Below are 18,193 nucleotides of genomic sequence, written 5' to 3'. Positions count from 1 at the left end.
TCCGAGTTGATCACCTCACATAGGTAGATAAAGAAGGGATATACGCCATCTGTGCCGAGTACAATATCTTCCACCTTGAGGGAGACAAACTGACATACACTAACGTACTGCAGCATGAGATCCCTATGCCCCAGGATAAACCCCCCGATTAATGTACAACCATATAGACTTTCCGAATACAAGCCCAGATAGATAAGGTGCTAAGTGATGAGAAAATCACACCTAGCGTATCTGGCTAGAATGCACCTTTGCTCTTAATAGCAAAGAAAATAAGATGCATCAGGGAAACAGAAATTTAGGGTGGTAATCAACTTTAGAAAATTTAATGAGGTGACAATAGGAACCAGTTATTCCCTCCCACTAATTTCAGAACTATTACATGCCCATGGCAAGGCGAGATATTTCACAACTCTGGATCTCACAAGCGGTTATCACCAGGAGTTAATGAAACGTGAAAACAGGCCAAAGACAACATTCTCTGCACTAGGGCACAAATATGAGTTTAAAAAGATGCCAATGGGATTGAAAGACGCGCCAGCCACGTTTACCAGGATGATGAATGCTGTACTTACAGGACTAACAGGTATTAAGTGTTGGTGCTACCTGGATGACATCATAGTGTACGGTAGCTCAATCCAGGAACACAACGCGAAGTTAAGGGATGTGTTTCAAAGGCTGAGAGAGAACACGTTGAAACTCCAGCCGGATAAGTGTGAGTTCCCACGAACCAAGGTAACATTCCTGGGACATGTGATCACTGATGAAGGTGTCTTACCAGACCTACGTAAGGTACAGGCTGTTAAGGACTTTCTAAGGCCGACCACTAGCCGCCAGATCAAGCAGTTCTGCGGACTGAGTGGGTACTAAAGGAAATTCATACCTAACTGTAGTAAGATCGCGAAACCACTATATCAATTAGTGAAGAAGGACATTCCCTTTGTGTGTAGAAATGATCAGGAACAAGCATTTGAAACACTGAAGCAAATACCTATTTGTGTAACCTATACTGCAGCATCTGGACTTTGAAAAACCTATCGTTACCACAGATGCAAGCAAGGATGTGGTCGGGGCAGTCCTGTCACAAGGACCTGTGGGGAAAGACCTTCCAATTGCCTATGCAAGCAGAACGTTAATAAGGCAGAGATCTTACTACAGCGTAACTGAGAAGGAATTGTTGGCAATAGTATGGGCTGTGAATTATTTCAGACCGTACTTGTATGGGAGTCATTTTACTGTTGTAATGGACCACAAGCCACTGAAGTGAGTCTTCAATGTGCAGAATCCATCTTCACGCCTGCTTAAGTTCAAGCTGAAGCTGGCAGAATACGACTTTGAGGTCGTATATAAGCAAAGCAACTGCAATGCCGATGCCCTAAGTGTAGGAATCCCACTGAAACCCAGTGCCAAGTGCGAGTGGTTAACTCGGCTAAGCACAGGCCTCGTCAGGAGGTGACAGTTGATACCCAGACCTCAGACGAGAGTAGAGAGGAGGCACTGTCTTCAAAACCCAAGGACGCTATGGCAGAGGGACATGAAGCAGACGGTAGTGAGGTTTCCGAGGACGCTAATGCAGAGGAAATTTCACCCGAGAATAACTCATCTGAGGAAGTGAACAAATTAGACAATGCCGAGAAAAACTAGCCATCCTGAAAGAGTGTCATGATTATCTGGTGAGAGGCCACCATGGAATAGCACACACGTACGCTAGGTACGTGAATGAATTCAGTGGAAGGGCATGAAGGGGGGACATTGAGCGCTATGTACACACAAGTCCCTCCTACCAAAAGAATAAGGGGACCCGACCAGACGTCAGGGCCCCCATGGTGATTACGTACACACCTAGCATGGTCTTTGAGAAGATATCCCTAGATGCAGTTGGACCTCTTCTGGTGATGGAGACTAGAAACAGGTACATTCTGATATGCCAGGATCAGCTGTTGAACTACCTTGTGGTGACTGCCATGCCCAATCAATAGGCAGAAACTGTGGCATGGACGCTAATCAATAACGTGATAAGTATCTATGGGATACCCGAGCAGATTCTCACTGACTTGGGCAGTAATTTCATGATGGATGTGTTCAAGGCGCTTTGTAAAATGCTGCACATTCGGAAAACACATACTACGGCCTTTAAGCCACAGCTAGCTTTGTGTATAACACCACAAAGTGCACAAGTACAGGGTTCACTCCCTATGAATTAATTTTTGGAAGGAAACCAAATACCCCAGGTGTGCTGCAAAAGCCACCCATGGTGAGTTATAACAAGTACCAGAACATGGTGGAGGAACTGACGGCACAGCTCAGACGAAATCACGAGGCTGCCATAAAAACCTTAATTGAACTAAAAGAGTTAGAGAAAAAACACTACAATTCTTCTTTTTTTTTTTTTTTTGCTAGTTGCTTTACGTCGCACCGACACAGATAGGTCTTATGGCGATGATGGGACAGGGAAAGGCTAGGAGTGGGAAGGGGGCTGCCGCCAGTGGGGTTCGAACCTACTATCTCCCGAATACTGGATACTGGCCGCACTTAAGCGACTGCAGCTATCGAGCTCGGTGAACACTACAATAAGAGGCAACATGAGATCACCTTTCAGGTAGGTGACAAAGTCCTCTTGTGCAGATAATTTCACCAGATGACATCATTAACGGTTATAAGAAAGCTCAGGGGGATGTCCCTAAAGGATTATCCTTGCCATTGGATTTACGATCAGCTTACGGTTACTTGATCTACAAAGTAGCCAAGGTGGAAATGTTCACAAATAAGAATTACCGTGTACATTATAAGGACACACCTTACAGATAGAGTAACTTATATGCTGTATCAAATGATCCCACTCCCAATGTATATGAAAAGTAACCCACACCATTTTGTTCATATTCAGGAGGCCAAGGATTATATCCTTATGGACAAGGAAAAACAAACGTATGTTCAATTGGATAAGGAGCAGGTAAAGCAATGTAAAACAGTAACACCCAGTCGGAAATTGTGTCATTGTTAGATTCCCCATTAATACGGTATATGCCCAAAACAGTTGTGTGAAAAATCTACTCAGTGGAGTTAGGTTCCAACCAATTGTGACAAAAGAGTACTCCCCATACAACAGCTCGTGTGGATACCCATTACAGAAAATAAGTATATATGTATACCCAAAAGAAACCAAGGTAACATGTACGTGTAAGGATACCACCAGTGATATGTTAGCAGGCACTGGTATTCTTGTGTTAAATACAGGCTGTACAATATATGGCCTGCAAAGCAAAATACATGATGTAGGTGAAGTAAACACTACACAGAGTAAGGATTTCATACCAGAAGTAACACTTGATTATGACTGTTGTGAACGGATAGGTAGTGAAATCAAATTAGAACAAATACCTGAAATGAATAACTTGTCGTTGAATAATCTGTTGAATCACACTGACGATTGAAAATGGGCTACCCATAAGACAGGTGGAGTGGAGGAAATGGTGAAACAAAAGGAAGAAGAAATGCATAGACAGTTGATATATCAACACGTTAATGTGTGTAAATATATTGTTTGTATTGTTATTAGTACCATAAGTTTAATTTTGGGATGTTATTGTTGTAAGTGTTGCTGTCCCAAACTAGGGTTTCCACCGAAGAGATGGTTCGATGGTGCATGAGTGCATTGTCCAAATATTTGCATGAAACAGTCAATACGAAGGGAGGCAAGGTTAAGACATCAGACGAAAATTTAACAATATTCCAACATCCCAGGCGGTTTCGGGAACGCTAGGAGATGTCTGAGGCAACCATGGAATTACACTCCAGGCCTACTGGGGGACGCCCTAGTACGCCTGTAAGATCCATAGAAGCAGCAGAAATAAATGCAAGTGTTGACCAGATTAGGGAACAACCTTCCCCTTCACCACGGGGTTGCAGATCCTTGCGCACAGGTGACAGCAGGGTGTGAACAGTACAGGACAGAAATTCATTACATGACTTCACAGATTGTATCGTCCGTACATATGACATAAATAATAATAATAGTACTAATACTAAATGGATGTAAATACTTCATAGTCATACATCACAAGTCACAATAATAATCGTAATAATAATCATCATCAAAATAATTCGAGCTCAATATTTGCATTATTTATTCATGGGTTAAAGAATATTGCTTTCAAGTTATATCAGTCTATTATACTTGTGTCAGGGTGAGATATAAAAATAATCGAAAATAGTATCGAGTCTATAGTTTATGGGGTCGCTGAGATGAACAGTGACACTCCGGATCTTTTTAAAGTCCACGTTCAGGCCCTTTTGGGATGGGGAGCGACGGGAGGGTGTGAGATATTAAAATAATTGAAAATAATGTTGTTCGGGGTTGCTGAATAAATAGTGATATTCCGGATTTTAAAGTCCAAATTCAGCCCCCTTTGTGGTGCGGGGGCGACAGGAGAGTGAGATATAAAAATAATGGAATATAGTGTCGAATCCATAATTTTCGGGGTTGCTGAGATGAATAGTGACACTCCGAATTTTTTTTAAAATTCACGTTCAACTCCTTTGCGGTGAGGGGCAAGGAGGGATTGAGATATATAAATACTCAAAAACAGTGTTGAATCCATAGTTTCAGCATCGCTGAGATGAATACTGACATAGCAGAATTTTTTAGTCCAAATTCAGCCCCGTTTAGGGTGGGGGCCGACGAGGGTGTGAGATAACAGTATAAAAATTGTATCAGGAGTTACACCCAGGTGCTTGATTTAAATGAACGGGGCGGAAGAACACTATCTGCTAAACTAAATTGTTTATTCTTTGTTTTTGGTGTGTTAATGTTTGCAACACTAACCTTGGATGCTGGCCAATAGAAAATTTTGTACATTTATTTTTCAGCCAATTAGATCTGTCTTGTATCTCTTTAATTACCCAATTGAAATTGGGGGTGTTTTGGGTCTTAGCCCAGAGTTTTTTGGATCCTTCCTCTCGGGTATAAAAGCTGGCACATTTTTTTGACCAGGTGGTCTTATTCATCTCTCCAGTCTGGTGTGTGTGTTCATAAAGGAGGTGGAGTGCCTCGTCCATCATCCAGTAGTCCATCAGCTCAAGGTAATGGCAGTCCGGAATTTATTAAGCTAGTTCGAGGGGATGGTTTCCGATCTTGAATTATGTAACTCTCATTTCCTGAAATGTAAATTTCAAACAAGACAAAGGAACTTACATGTAACCAGGGAATAGAGAGTGACCTACCGTCTCATGTTCCCTACCAAATTGATTTGGAGGTGACTATGATTTTGTAACATTTTTCAGTTTGTAATCCTTGTAATTTAAATATTCTCTCCATCTAGTCACCTCAGCAGTATAGGCTTAGCCCCTGTAACTTCAGGCCATAAGCCCAAATAGGGTTTTAAACTTTAATTCCAATTTTCAAGGAGTGCAAATGTCTGCCTCCTCTCCATTTTAATTTTTGGGCCTGTAACTTCTTGGTTTTTTTTTTTTGTTTTTTTTTACAAAGGCCTGGTAGAATGGGTACTCGATACCCCTGTGTCATTTCTTTTATGTAAAGAGGTAGACTGTTGGGCACATAAGGCAGTGCATACTGCTTCAATTGTAAAATGTAGGTCATGCCTTTAACAGGCCTGGAAATTTCTGGAAATAGATTCCTAAGTTTCATAGAGTAAAGATGCTCTTTCTAGTAATGTAACTGTTGAATGGTGCCTTTGGAAGGCTGTAATGTCATAAGGTACAGGAAGTAATCTCCTAGATTAACTTATAGAGCAAAGATGCTCTGATTTTGATGTAAAAGAACTTGGGAGACTTGTCTCTTTCACTGTTTGTTAATGGGAGCAGTGGTGCTTATGTAACATTGGTAATTAGGGAGCTGCAAGCTCAAGTTTGCCAATTTTTCATTAGCTGATTTTTCTGTTTTTCTAAACGTTGTCACCTAACTTGTAAGCAAAATTCTGGTACCTAAAATTGTAAAGTCTAACTTTGAAAAGAAACAAAAAAAGTAGAAGGAAATAGAACCTTAATTTTAAAGTTTTAAATCCATTTTCTGACTACCGTATATTGACCCGCTCATGCCCGCATCTTCTTTCACCTCTGTCCACCACAGTATCCCCAGAACAAAAATAATCGAATATAGTCTCTAATCCATAGTTTTAGGGTTCACTGAGATGAATAGTGAAACTCCGGATTTTTTAAAAGTCCAAGTTCAGCCCCCTTTGCGGTAGGGGGGTGAAGGGGTGATACAAAAATAATTGAAAATAGTGTCGAGTCCATAGTTTTCGGGGTCACTGAGATGAATAATGACACTTGGATTTTTAAAAGTCCAAGTTCATCTCCCTTTGTCATAGGAGGTGAGAAAGGGTGAAAAAATAAAATGACCAAAATGACCAAGATTATGGTTGTATTTTCCAGCATAACTGTCAACTAAATTTGGTACAAATATTACCTACTACCTGTGAAAAATGCTATGTGGCAAGACACCCCTAGATCCCCTACGAGAATGGGTGAAATACAAATATAACTAAAAACGACCAATAATAGTGTCAAATCCTTAGTTTTCAGGACTACTGGAGTGGTTTGAACCGAACTTAGTACACTTATGACTAGGGACCCACATTTTCGCATTCGCAATAACACCGACTTTAAAAAAATATTCACTAAAATGCTTGGGAAACAGTTAAGTTTACTTATACATAACGTTGTTAACAATTTGAAAATTGCACTGATTTATTTCGCATGTCACCTTTATAAATTTTATATGCATAATAATGCAAATTCTCGGTGTTTGCCTTCTAAGGTTTTTCCACCGCCAGAATAGACCATCGTGTCCATCACAGTCTTACAAGATCAACTTGTTCTGCCACTCCATTAACTCGACTTATGCGCATACATCATTCTGCCAAGAAGCTGGTCAGTAAGTCTTATTGTTTTCTCTCTGTGTTTTGTTATGGCTAGTATTATGCCCAAGGTGCAAAGGGCTCTTGAATTTAAAAATGACAGATTATATGTATTCGAATCAAAAATCATAATGTGTCATTACTGTAACTGTACGATATCTTGGGATAGAAAAGATATGTGTACCAAGCATGTGCAAAGTGAGAAACACCAAGTCAGATCATCTACAGAGTGTCCACCAAATACAAATTTTGAAATTCTTTGACACATCCCTATTTTCCAGACATAAAAACCAGTTTTTATACCCTGACACACGACAAAAAACAAAATTATAAAGGAAGTTTCCAGCTATGACAATAATATTAAAATACATTTTGAAAGCTTAACATCCAAAAAATAAATGAGCAATTAATGAGCATATTAAATTTCAAAACTTAGAAGTTGAATTTAGTCTAATTAAATTCAATTTAAGATTTTAAAAAAATTGATTACCATTACTGCTTCAGCGAAGAAATTTCTTCGTCTATAGCCACCAACGACTGTCAAGCTTCTGCCATCACCTCCACTTCTTTTCTTCTAATTCTTTCAGCAACAAAGCGGCCTTAACACCCTGGCCGCAAACACAAATTGTCCTCTGCCTACCACAGCTTCCACAACGAATTCTATCACATATGACTCCACTGCTCCTTCTTCTTCCATTAAAGAAGGTTCACCAGAGGCGAGATGTATACAGAGTTACCTTTCAAGAGAGCAAGTAACCAAAGCTGAGATTATATGGTGCATGCATACTGTCACACAACACCATTCTTTACATGCCAGTGAAGCTAGTGTACGTTTGTTCCCAGTAATGATTCCAGACTCTGAAATTGCTTCGAAAGTTCACTGCACAAAACGAAAGTTGCATATACAATCACTCATGATTTGGCTCCCTATTTTCATAAACAAGTTCTTAAGATGTGTAGTAAGTGCGCACATTTCACCGTTGGTTCCGACGAGTCACTGAATAAAGTTTCATAGATGGGCCAAATGGATTTTGTAGTTCTTTGTTTCAATACTGATACAAATGAGGTATGCACTTCTTATTTTGATTCCATGTTTCTTGGTCACTGTACCTCCTAGGATTTGTTAAATGGATTTTTGCAAGCACTGCGATGCCTCAATCCAAAAAAACTCTTACAAATTTCAATGGACGGTCCAAATGGTAATAAAAACTTCTTTCAGGATATTGCTAATTTATTAAATGATGATCCAGATGCTCCTATTTTGGTGAACATTGGACTTTGTGGCTTGCATACTGTGCACAATTCATATAAAATGCCAGTAACAGAAACCCAGTAGAATATTGCAGTTTCTTCGCTCTATTCACCTCTTGTTTTGTCCGACTCGTTGACTGAATGGTCAGCGTACTGGCCTTCAGTTCAGAGGGTGCCGGGTTCGATTCCCGGCCGGGTGGGGGATTTTAACCTTAATTGGTTAATTCCAGTGGCCCAGGGGCTGGGTGTTTGTGCTGTCCCCAGCATCCCTGCAACTCACACACCACACATGACACTATCCTCCACCACAATAACATGCAGTTACCCACGCATGGCAGATGCCGTCCACCCACATCGGAGGGTCTGCCTTACAAGGGCTGCACCAGGCTAGAAAAAGCCACACTAAATTATTACTTCTTGTTTTGCTACGTTCCTGCAAGATGTGCTTATTATACACTGACTGACAGAGCAAATGCAACACCAAGAAGGAGTGGTTCGAAAGGGATGAAAGTTGGGGGAAAAACAGAGACGGCACGGACGAATAATTGATGTTTATTTCAAACCGATATGCAGGTTACACAATGCGCACGGCATCGACTCAGTAGGATGTAGGACCACCGCGAGCGGCGATGCACGCAGAAACACGTCGAGGTACAGAGTCAATAAGAGTGCGGATGGTGTCCTGAGGGATGGTTCTCCATTCTCTGTCAACCATTTGCCACAGTTGGTCGTCCGTACGAGGCTGGGGCAGAGTTTGCAAACGGCGTCCAATGAGATCCCACACGTGTTCGATTGGTGAGAGATCCGGAGAGTACGCTGGCCACGGAAGCATCTGTACACCTTGTAGAGCCTGTTGGGAGATGCAAGCAGTGTGTGGGTGGGCATTATCTTGCTGAAACAGAGCATTGGGCAGCCCCTGAAGGTACAGGAGTGCCACCGGCCGCAGCACATGCTGCACGTAGCGGTGGGCATTTAACTTGCCTTGAATACGCACTAGAGGTGACGTGGAATCATACGCAATAGCGCCCCAAACCATGATGCCGCGTTGTCTAGCGGTAGGGCGCTCCACAGTTACTGCCGGATTTGACCTTTCTCCACGCCGACGCCACACTCGTCTGCGGTGACTATCACTGACAGAACAGAAGCGTGACTTATCGGAGAACACGACGTTCCGCCATTCCCTCATCCAAGTCGCTCTAGCCCGGCACCATGCCAGGCGTGCAAGTCTATGCTGTGGAGTCAATGGTAGTCTTCTGAGCGGACGCCGGGAGTGCAGGCCTCCTTCAACCAATCGAAGGGAAATTGTTCTGGTCGATATTGGAACAGCCAGGGTGTCTTGCACATGCTGAAGAATGGCAGTTGACGTGGCGTGCGGGGATGCCACCGCTTGGCGGCGGATGCGCCGATCCTCGCGTGCTGACGTCACTCAGGCTGCGCCTGGACCTCTCGCACGTGCCACATGTCCCTGCGCCAACCATCTTCGCCAAAGGCGCTGCACCGTGGACACATCCCTATGGGTATCGGCTGCGATTTGACGAAGCGACCAACCAGCCCTTCTCAGCCCGATCACCATACCCCTCGTAAAGTCGTCTGTCTGCTGGAAATGCCCCCGTTGACGGCGGCCTGGCATTCTTCGCTATACACGTGTCCTGTGGCACACAACAACACGTTCTACAATGACTGTCGGCTGAGAAATCACGGTACGAAGTGGGCCATTCGCCAACGCCGTGTCCCATTTATCGTTCGCTACGTGCGCAGCACAGCGGCGCATTTCACATCATGAACATACCTCAGTGACGTCAGTCTACCCTGCAATTGGCATAAAGTTCTGACCACTCCTTCTTGGTGTTGCATTTGCTCTGTCAGTCAGTGTACATATTATTCAGGTTCAAACGTATTTCCTTTGAAATATTTTGCTATAAGATGGCTTGAAAATTCGAGAAAGTCATTGAACGTGCTATAGATATCCTACCTAATGTTGACAAATATGTGAAAGGAAAAAACCAAGACAAGAAAATCTCAAACTGTAACAGCTTCAAAATAGTATCAACTTCACTATTTCTAATATAGTGTATGCAGTTCCTAACAATATCCGACATTAAAACAAGAATAGGTACATTATTATTAAGAATAAAAGAAATAAATTATTCACGGCTAATGACTGGCATAGGATGTTATGGCTGATCGAGACCATGGCGCCAATTTTTGCAGAGTCACATTCTTGCCACTGTCTTTCACGAGCTATACTGAGGTATGGTACACAGACGAACTATATACTAACCAACACACTAATGTAAATAAAATTACGTCTACATTGAAGACTATTAAACCTATACCGCACACGCCGAGCCAGGTAGCTTAACAACATGGTGATGTATTGTACACAATACAGTTGGCAGCCAGGTTTCAAGACTGCACTCAATCTATATAAATCGATATGAATGGCAGCTTGGGATTGGCTGGATCAAGACCGAATACATTCAATCATAGTTCACAAACTCAAAACCAACAAACAACTTTCATCTTACAATGTGGACTAGTCATGGCTCAAACTTCCGAACACCTCGCATGAAAGATAGGTTAGAAACTCAACATGGCGTGGTCCGAACGGTGTCACGATGCATTACAAATTTACACAAGGTTTACCTACATCAGCACATTTACTAATAATAATAATAATAATAATAATAATAATAATAATAATAATAATAATAATAATAATAATGAGCACTCCAATGTGTATTAAGTTAAAGCGAATTTCACACTTTCCTGCATTCAGTGTTTTTTGTCTGTTTTTATATTTTACAAGGTAGTGACTATCGCACACGTCATTACATAGTAAACAGTCATCCGTTGGGTTGTGGAATTTTGTCTATATGCATATTTTGCTGTGGAAGCCAGAATGCAATATAGGCCTCACAATTCCCCAACAATACAGAATATTCAAAAGTAAGCAGATCAAAGCATTGAAAATTCGCTCGATCAATCGATCGATCATACTCGCTACTGCTTGCTATAGGCTATCCATATAGCTATTGATGCTATTGGTTACTTCACATTCGAGATCACACTTGGGATTTTTAATGTTTATTCAGTTTTCTTTACAGTTTATTCCTGGCATAAAAGACATGCCCTACCTTAATGTTATAAAAACTGGAAAATGTGCTTCTGTTAACGGATAAATAAGATATGTCCATTTTATCTGGCAGAAGAATGAATTTCCAGTTTCTTTTCTGAATTCCCGTACAAATCCCAGTTTTCCTGTTATTTATCGAATTCCCAAACATTTCCCAGTTTCCCCGGTTTTCCATCCGGGTGGACACCCTGATCTGCAGCCAGTACACCCTCTTGTCATAAGAGGCAACAGAGTATTATACAGTGTAATTTTGCTGCAAATAGAAAAGTTATTGTAAGGGATATTTTCCCAAGAGGACAACGGAGTCTTTTCTTAATTTTTGCAAGAAATCAGATTCATTTCCCGTATCAAATCCTATTTACAAAGACTTATTAATAAAAAAATCTTCCACCTGTTTGATACTTATATTTGCATTTAAGCAAATCAATTAATCATACACAGTACATGTTTTGTTCCTTTTTAGAACATCTTCAGCTGTTTTACATTGCTTAGGTGAATTCACTAAGTATTTATCATTTTAAGAACATCTTAAACAGATACCTGCATTTGAGTAGTTTTTTGGAAAACTGCTTGGTAGAAAGGTATTTAAGAACAAGTTGTACATACATGAAACCGGTCCCAATAATGAGATTAAATAAATATGTGACGTATTAATAACTTCACAACTTTGTAGTATTGAATAGGTGGAACCACTTACCCATATTTTTTAATGTAAAAGAAAGTGATGGACGCGTTCTTCCTGGGGGTGGCAATATTTGCTTAAATGTTCTGCCAAGTACCTTATGAAATGGTCCTTCCTGTGCCCTAAGATGGGTAGGGATTCATAAACGATCCACCATTTCCTCTCGATAGTGTTCGTGTGAACAGCAAGATCTTCTCTAGTGAGGTGTTCTTGTTTCACAAGTCTGCTCCTATCTGTGTCCAGATATTGGATAGATTGGTTTGCCTTTAGATGGAGAAAACCTTCGTCCTGGAGGAAGTCATAAGTCCGCCAACAGCCTGACACAATTGTTGTTTCGGGTAATATATGTTATAACTGGTCCAATCATTGGACATTAAAAATTTTCCAGCCAACTCATTCCTTGTTGCCAGTGCTTTGCCCCTGTGTGCCACGTTTGGCTCATCAATTGGCAAATAGCACACCTACCAAGACGCATGGCTAGTACATACCGTGGAGGCCACTGCATAGGCCACCTGGAGTCACTGGCAGTGCCAATGCACCATGGGAGACCCTGTCTCGTTTTTGAAAATCGACGCCTGCCTGGCCATCAGACGATATAGGTGTTGATTCCCATGGGGAACCTGAAATACCTGTCCGGACTGAGTGCCCCAACTTGGCGCACTGGGGCGAAGCACTGGCAACCAGGAATGAGTTGGCTGGAAATTTTGTAATGTCCAATGACGGACCAGCTATATTGGATTACAAATTTACTCATTCGGGACAAATAACTCAGCTTCCCTGTGGGAATCAACATCTGTATCATAACATATGTTTCCTTATAACTTCCAACACTGTAACACTGCTGCGAGATTAAACATGCAGAAGAAAGAAAAACTTCTTTTCTCTTTCAACACCATCAAAACCCCACTGCCCTTCCACTCTATGACCCCGGTTATTCTTCCTTTTGCTGAAATTCGCCTCATCAATCTCAACAACAATGCCTACTCCTTCAATTCGTGTTGAATTGTGTATGGCCCAATCCTCACAAAATTCGCAGCAATAACTCGGCCAGTTACATATTGTCTCAGAACTGCATTCGAGATCATGCTAATAAAAGAAATAGATAGTGTGCAGAGGAAAGCAGCAAGATTTGTAACAGGGGATTTCAGGAGAAAGAGCAGTGTATCAGAAATGTTAAAGGAACTTGGGTGGGAAACTTGAAGTAAGAGAAGGGAGAAAACTAGACTTATAGAATTATATAGAGCCTATACAGGAGAAGAAGCATGGAGAGAAGTCCGTGAGAGGCTTCAGTTGGAAAATAATTACATCGGCAGAACTGACCACAAATATAAAATTAGAAGGAATTTTAGCAGAAGCGAATGGGGTAAATTTTCATTCATTGGGAAGGGTGTGAAGGAGTGAAACAGTTTACCAGGGGTAGTGTTTGATCCTTTTCCAAAATCTGTACAGATATTCAAGAAGAGAATAAACATTAACAGAGAAAATAAATGAAATATTAGAGGGCATTCGACCAGTGCAGGTTAATGTAAATAAAAAATGTGTGTGAATAAATTAATTCCATCCCCTGGTCTAAGGAGTTTGGACAGCCAAAGTAGGGGACTGCCTGTAGGGGTGAAGTACAGTGGGGACTTCGAGGGCCCCGGGACCGCTACAGTAGCTGTGAAGGCCCTTCAGGAACTTTGAAAAGCGGTGGCAAAAGGGGCTCTGGTTAAGACGCAGCAGGTCGTTATGCTACTTAGGTTCCAGAATGGGTAAAAAAAATTAATAAGTAAATAAATGCAATGTAAATTTTAATCTTATACCAGTTGTATAGTATCATCTGAAGTAATTCCACATACTGTATATCAGTTGACTATATTTGTAAGTAGTAGGCCTACAGGAGATATTATAAGTAGAATTTTGTAAACAACGTAAATTTATTAAGGATGAGCTGTGCGTTTAACAGAAAAAATTGTTAGCATAAATTGTATAATATTGTATTTTGGGAAAATTTTCTTCTCTTGTTAATTTAATATCTAGTGCTTGACAATAATTTATTTTAGTGTACCATTTGCCACCGAGGTAGTCACCTCATTTGCAAATAAAGAGATTTTGATTTGATTTTGATGAATGCATAATGTGGCCTGTATGACAGTAACCAGTACACTACTAATCGCATAATTTTCATGCGCGAAAGGCAAGCCTCCAAAATGTACCTGTTATAGCACATAACTTGCAAGAGCACTCACTTTTTTGGCACCTGAACAACTACTTCATTCGATGGAGTTTAACGTTCGAAGTTATTCTGCATATGCCACAAGGAACAGAAAATGTAACTTAAAAGCTTTCCAAATATCAGTGAATATTAGTTTGTTCGGGTTTTTACCAATTTATACTTAACAGAACTTTCCCCATTAACTGAATAATTAAGGTTCTAATGTAATTATACACAACCCAGTGTGTGCATTTATTGGGTCATTCATAATTGAAGCTATCTGCGCAATAGTGACTAAACAACATCTTTGGGAAAACTGCAATATCGGCCTCTAGCTCTAATAGCCCTCTAGGGCTTGCCACCAATGTTCACGATGTGGAATCGCATGTGTGCGCACCGAATTCCGGAGTCTCGAATAATCAAGATTCGCAAAGTGGGTCTAATGAAAAAAAAAAAAAACATGAATATATTCTTATGCTAACATTATAAGTTCAGAAATAAAACCAAACACATAACAACAACAATATACTAAGTCATCCAAATCCAGTCACTAGACTTGTAAACCTTACGTCAAAAAAGGAATAGGAGTCCAGACAATGCAGTACGGGTATCTCTTTCTCATTTGTTCTGTTGTAACTGTATCATCAATATCACCTGATGATTTCATTACGCATTCGTTGCCTCCTTCATCTATGCCCCCATTCATCTTAAAGAATAAACAGTTCACATAAATAATACAAATTTGCACGTTGTTGTTGTTGTTGTTGTTGGTGGTGGTGGTGATGCTTTTTGGGCTTTTATCGCAGATATTTCGCCCAGTCTATAATCCTTTACTTGATGAATAACACTAATACAACTGAACACTTCAATCCATGAAAAGCTATTCTTGCGTTTTGAAAGGGACACGCGCCACTGTATTCCACTATATCACTCTGTAATTCCTTACTTGCTGAATAACACTGGTACAACTGAACACTTCAATCCATGAAAAACCGCTTCTTTGAAATAGACACACTCTTTTTTTGTTTTCTTTCTTTCTTGAGGAGGTTGGTTTGGGATTAAATATGCTGTTTCCCAGTCACAAGTCCTACTTAATATTTCACTTGAGTCACTTTACGATACACTCACATCATTAATAACCGTTTTAGACACAAGTATACTTGGTTATATGTAATAGGAAAAAACACTATTCTGTCCTTCGTGAGTAAAGCCATACAAAATATTACGCTTTATGAACTTTTAGAATACACAGGTATCCTAATGGTCTTTAGCAAATCAAAACTAAAAACACTTAACTAGGATGTAACAAGAATGAGACGCTAGGGTCGTGATACACTCTCCGGGAACGTACAGAAGTGCCACTTCTCTGCAATCCGGAAAAACAACTGAATTTCTATAGCGTAATTACAATTTGATTTGAGTGTTGTCAATATACTCGTTAAGAATAGCGATGATGTGTGGCGAAGGTTGTGATAGCAAGACTGAAAGTCGAGTAGACAAAGGTACGTGTAATCTAATTAATTTCGCATTAAAATTTCCTGGTGGCGTACGTATTGGGGGCATTGGAAAAATAAGTGGTCGCTGTCTCCATAATTATGTCCACAGGAACAAGCTGAGTCATTCGTGATATGAAAACGGTGTAGGTACACAGGGGTTAGCGAATGATTAAAACGTAATCTAATAATATTAGTACCGTAATGAGACGTCGCGTGTACTTACCGTTTGCGAACCACGGTTGTATTGGGATGTTAGGTTGCAATTGATAATAGTATTGTCCTTTCGTACCAGCTGATAGACACCATTGTGTGTGTCATACAAGCTGAGCTTCATGTTTAATACGTGGGAAGAAATCGGAGACCGGAATTTTGATTTGTAATAAATGAGCGGCATCTGCACTTGCTTCTTTGGCTGCTAAATCGGCTATATCGTTACCTACGTGCTGACTATGCCCTTTTATCCATAATAACGTTATAAAAAAGCCAGACGTCTCGAGTTGAAAAAGAAGATATTTAACTTCGTATACGTACGTATTTTGACTTTGGGAGAAAGATTGTAGAGCTTGTAGTACACTTTGGGAATCACTGAAAATATTTATTTTTGTGTAATTCAAGTGCTGGACATATAAAAGAGCTTGGTATATGGCATATAGTTCTGCTGTAAAAATGGTTAAACTATTCGGCAACGGATATTTAAAGCTAGTGTGTGTTTGTGGATCAAAAAATGCTGCTCCAACTCCAGTACACGATTTTGAACCATCGGTAAAAAGATGATAATCTATAGAATTTATTAAACCTTTAAATATCTTATCAGCAGGTGGTTTGAGGGTAGGTGCACGAATAGATTGATTCGACGAGCCAGAAGGCACAATAATAATAGATGGACGGACTATTTGAATATCATAGATATATGAGTACATATTCAAGCGTGGTGTTCGTAGAATGGCCTCGGGAATATGTTGCATTTCAACGGATGCCATATATATTGCGGGGTATTGATGGTAATATTCATGTAATAATTTTAATTTAGGGAATATAATGGAGTTCGATCGACTAATATGTTTGAGTAGAATTTTTTCGAAATTTTTAACATTCGAATATGTAGCGGTTCTTCTGAAGTTTCCACCAACAGGGCGTTGGTTGCTGTTGTTCTGAGGGCACCCACACTGATACGTAATGCAGAAAATTGTAATCGATCCAATCCTAATAGATTTTGTTTAGAAGCTAAATCAATTATATGTGCACTGTAATCAAGAGTGGGACGAATAGTTGCACGGTATAGCTGTAATGCTGACAAGGGGTCAGCACCCCATGTACGTTTCGTTACTGTTCGTAATAAATTGGTGTATCGATCAGATTTTCGAATTAAAGACTGTATTCGAGGATGCCATGTTAGCCTTTGGTCTATATAAATGCCTAAATATAAATGTTGTGGGACAACGGGGATGTTATAATCATCGAAAGTAATAGGACTTCTGTCAAAAACTCTTTTGTTAGTGAAAATCATCGCTGCACACTTAGGTAAGGAAAGAGAAAGTCCATGGGTCGTTAGCCACCGAAAAACTAGACTCAAAACATGGGATATTGTGGCTCTACAATTGTCAATGTTGTGGTGTGAACAATAAAGTACAAAATCATCTGCATAGGCTAGAATTCGGGCATACGGTGTTACAATAGATTCTAGATCTTTCATTTAGAGAGAAAACAACATTTCGCTTAGTATTGATCCCTGTGGCAATCCCTGTGATATGAACCGGCTATCAATTTTATGTTCAGTGGATTTAATTGTTAAACTACGATTGGTGAATAATTGGTTTAAAATAGATATGAATCTGATGGGAAATCCATAGGTAAATAACTTCTCCCATAGGATATGTAATAAAACGGCATCATAGGCGCCTTTTATATCCAAGAAAACTGCATTAGTAGATTGCTTCCGCCATTTTGCTAATAACATATCGAGAAGTAATATAATAATAGGTTCCTGCGTACTATGGCCGCGCATAAAAGCGAATTGGTACTTAGGTAATAACGAATAATATTCTAATATCCACGCCATTCTTTTCATTAGGATTTTACAGAAACATTTTCGGATACATGATCCCATTACAATTCCGCGAAAATTGTCGGGTACAGTGGGTCGTTTGGTGGGCTTTAAAATGGGAGTTATAAAAAATTGTTCCATTGCATTGGTACTTGTAGTGTCTCAAAAATGCCATTGTAATATTGTAGTAATTGGACATGGGCTTGAGAAGGCAATGCCTTTAGCATAAGGTACGTGATTGCATCAGGTCCTGGAGAGGAACTATTAACATTATATAGGACAGATTGAAGTTCATTATATGTGATTGGTTTTAATAATAAAGTAAAATGACAAGAATCACCCACAGGGGAGGGTATAAAGGAGGGATTTACTGATATTGGGGCGAGAGTGTGCAGAAAGTCCTCTAAAACTTGTCGAGGAATTGAAAATTGAGCTTGATATTGAAACGTTCTTGTTATCATTCGAATGACATTCCGGAATTTCGCGGCCGGTAGCTGTGGAGTTAAAGTAGGAAT

At 40.2% G+C, this 18,193-nt stretch overlaps 1 protein-coding gene across 2 annotated transcripts in view; it reads right to left on the bottom strand.

Annotated features, from left to right (window-relative positions):
- LOC136864801 (transmembrane protein 222) overlaps positions 1 to 15,074 on the bottom strand; it is a 176,781-nt gene extending 161,707 nt beyond the window's left edge. For both annotated transcript variants that reach the window (XR_011017864.1, XM_068226431.1), the window contains exon 1: positions 14,708 to 15,074. Coding sequence is in view for 1 of the 2 variants with exons in the window: in XM_068226431.1 (XP_068082532.1) it covers positions 14,708 to 14,844 (137 nt within the window). In the remaining variant the exon portion in view is untranslated. The remainder of the gene's footprint in view (positions 1 to 14,707) is intronic.
- Between the last annotated feature and the right edge of the window lie 3,119 nt (positions 15,075 to 18,193).

Source organism: Anabrus simplex, chromosome 2 (genome assembly GCF_040414725.1).
Source record: "Anabrus simplex isolate iqAnaSimp1 chromosome 2, ASM4041472v1, whole genome shotgun sequence".
Classification (NCBI taxonomy): Eukaryota; Metazoa; Arthropoda; class Insecta; order Orthoptera; family Tettigoniidae; genus Anabrus; species Anabrus simplex.
This window is presented reverse-complemented; position numbering and strand designations above follow the sequence as displayed.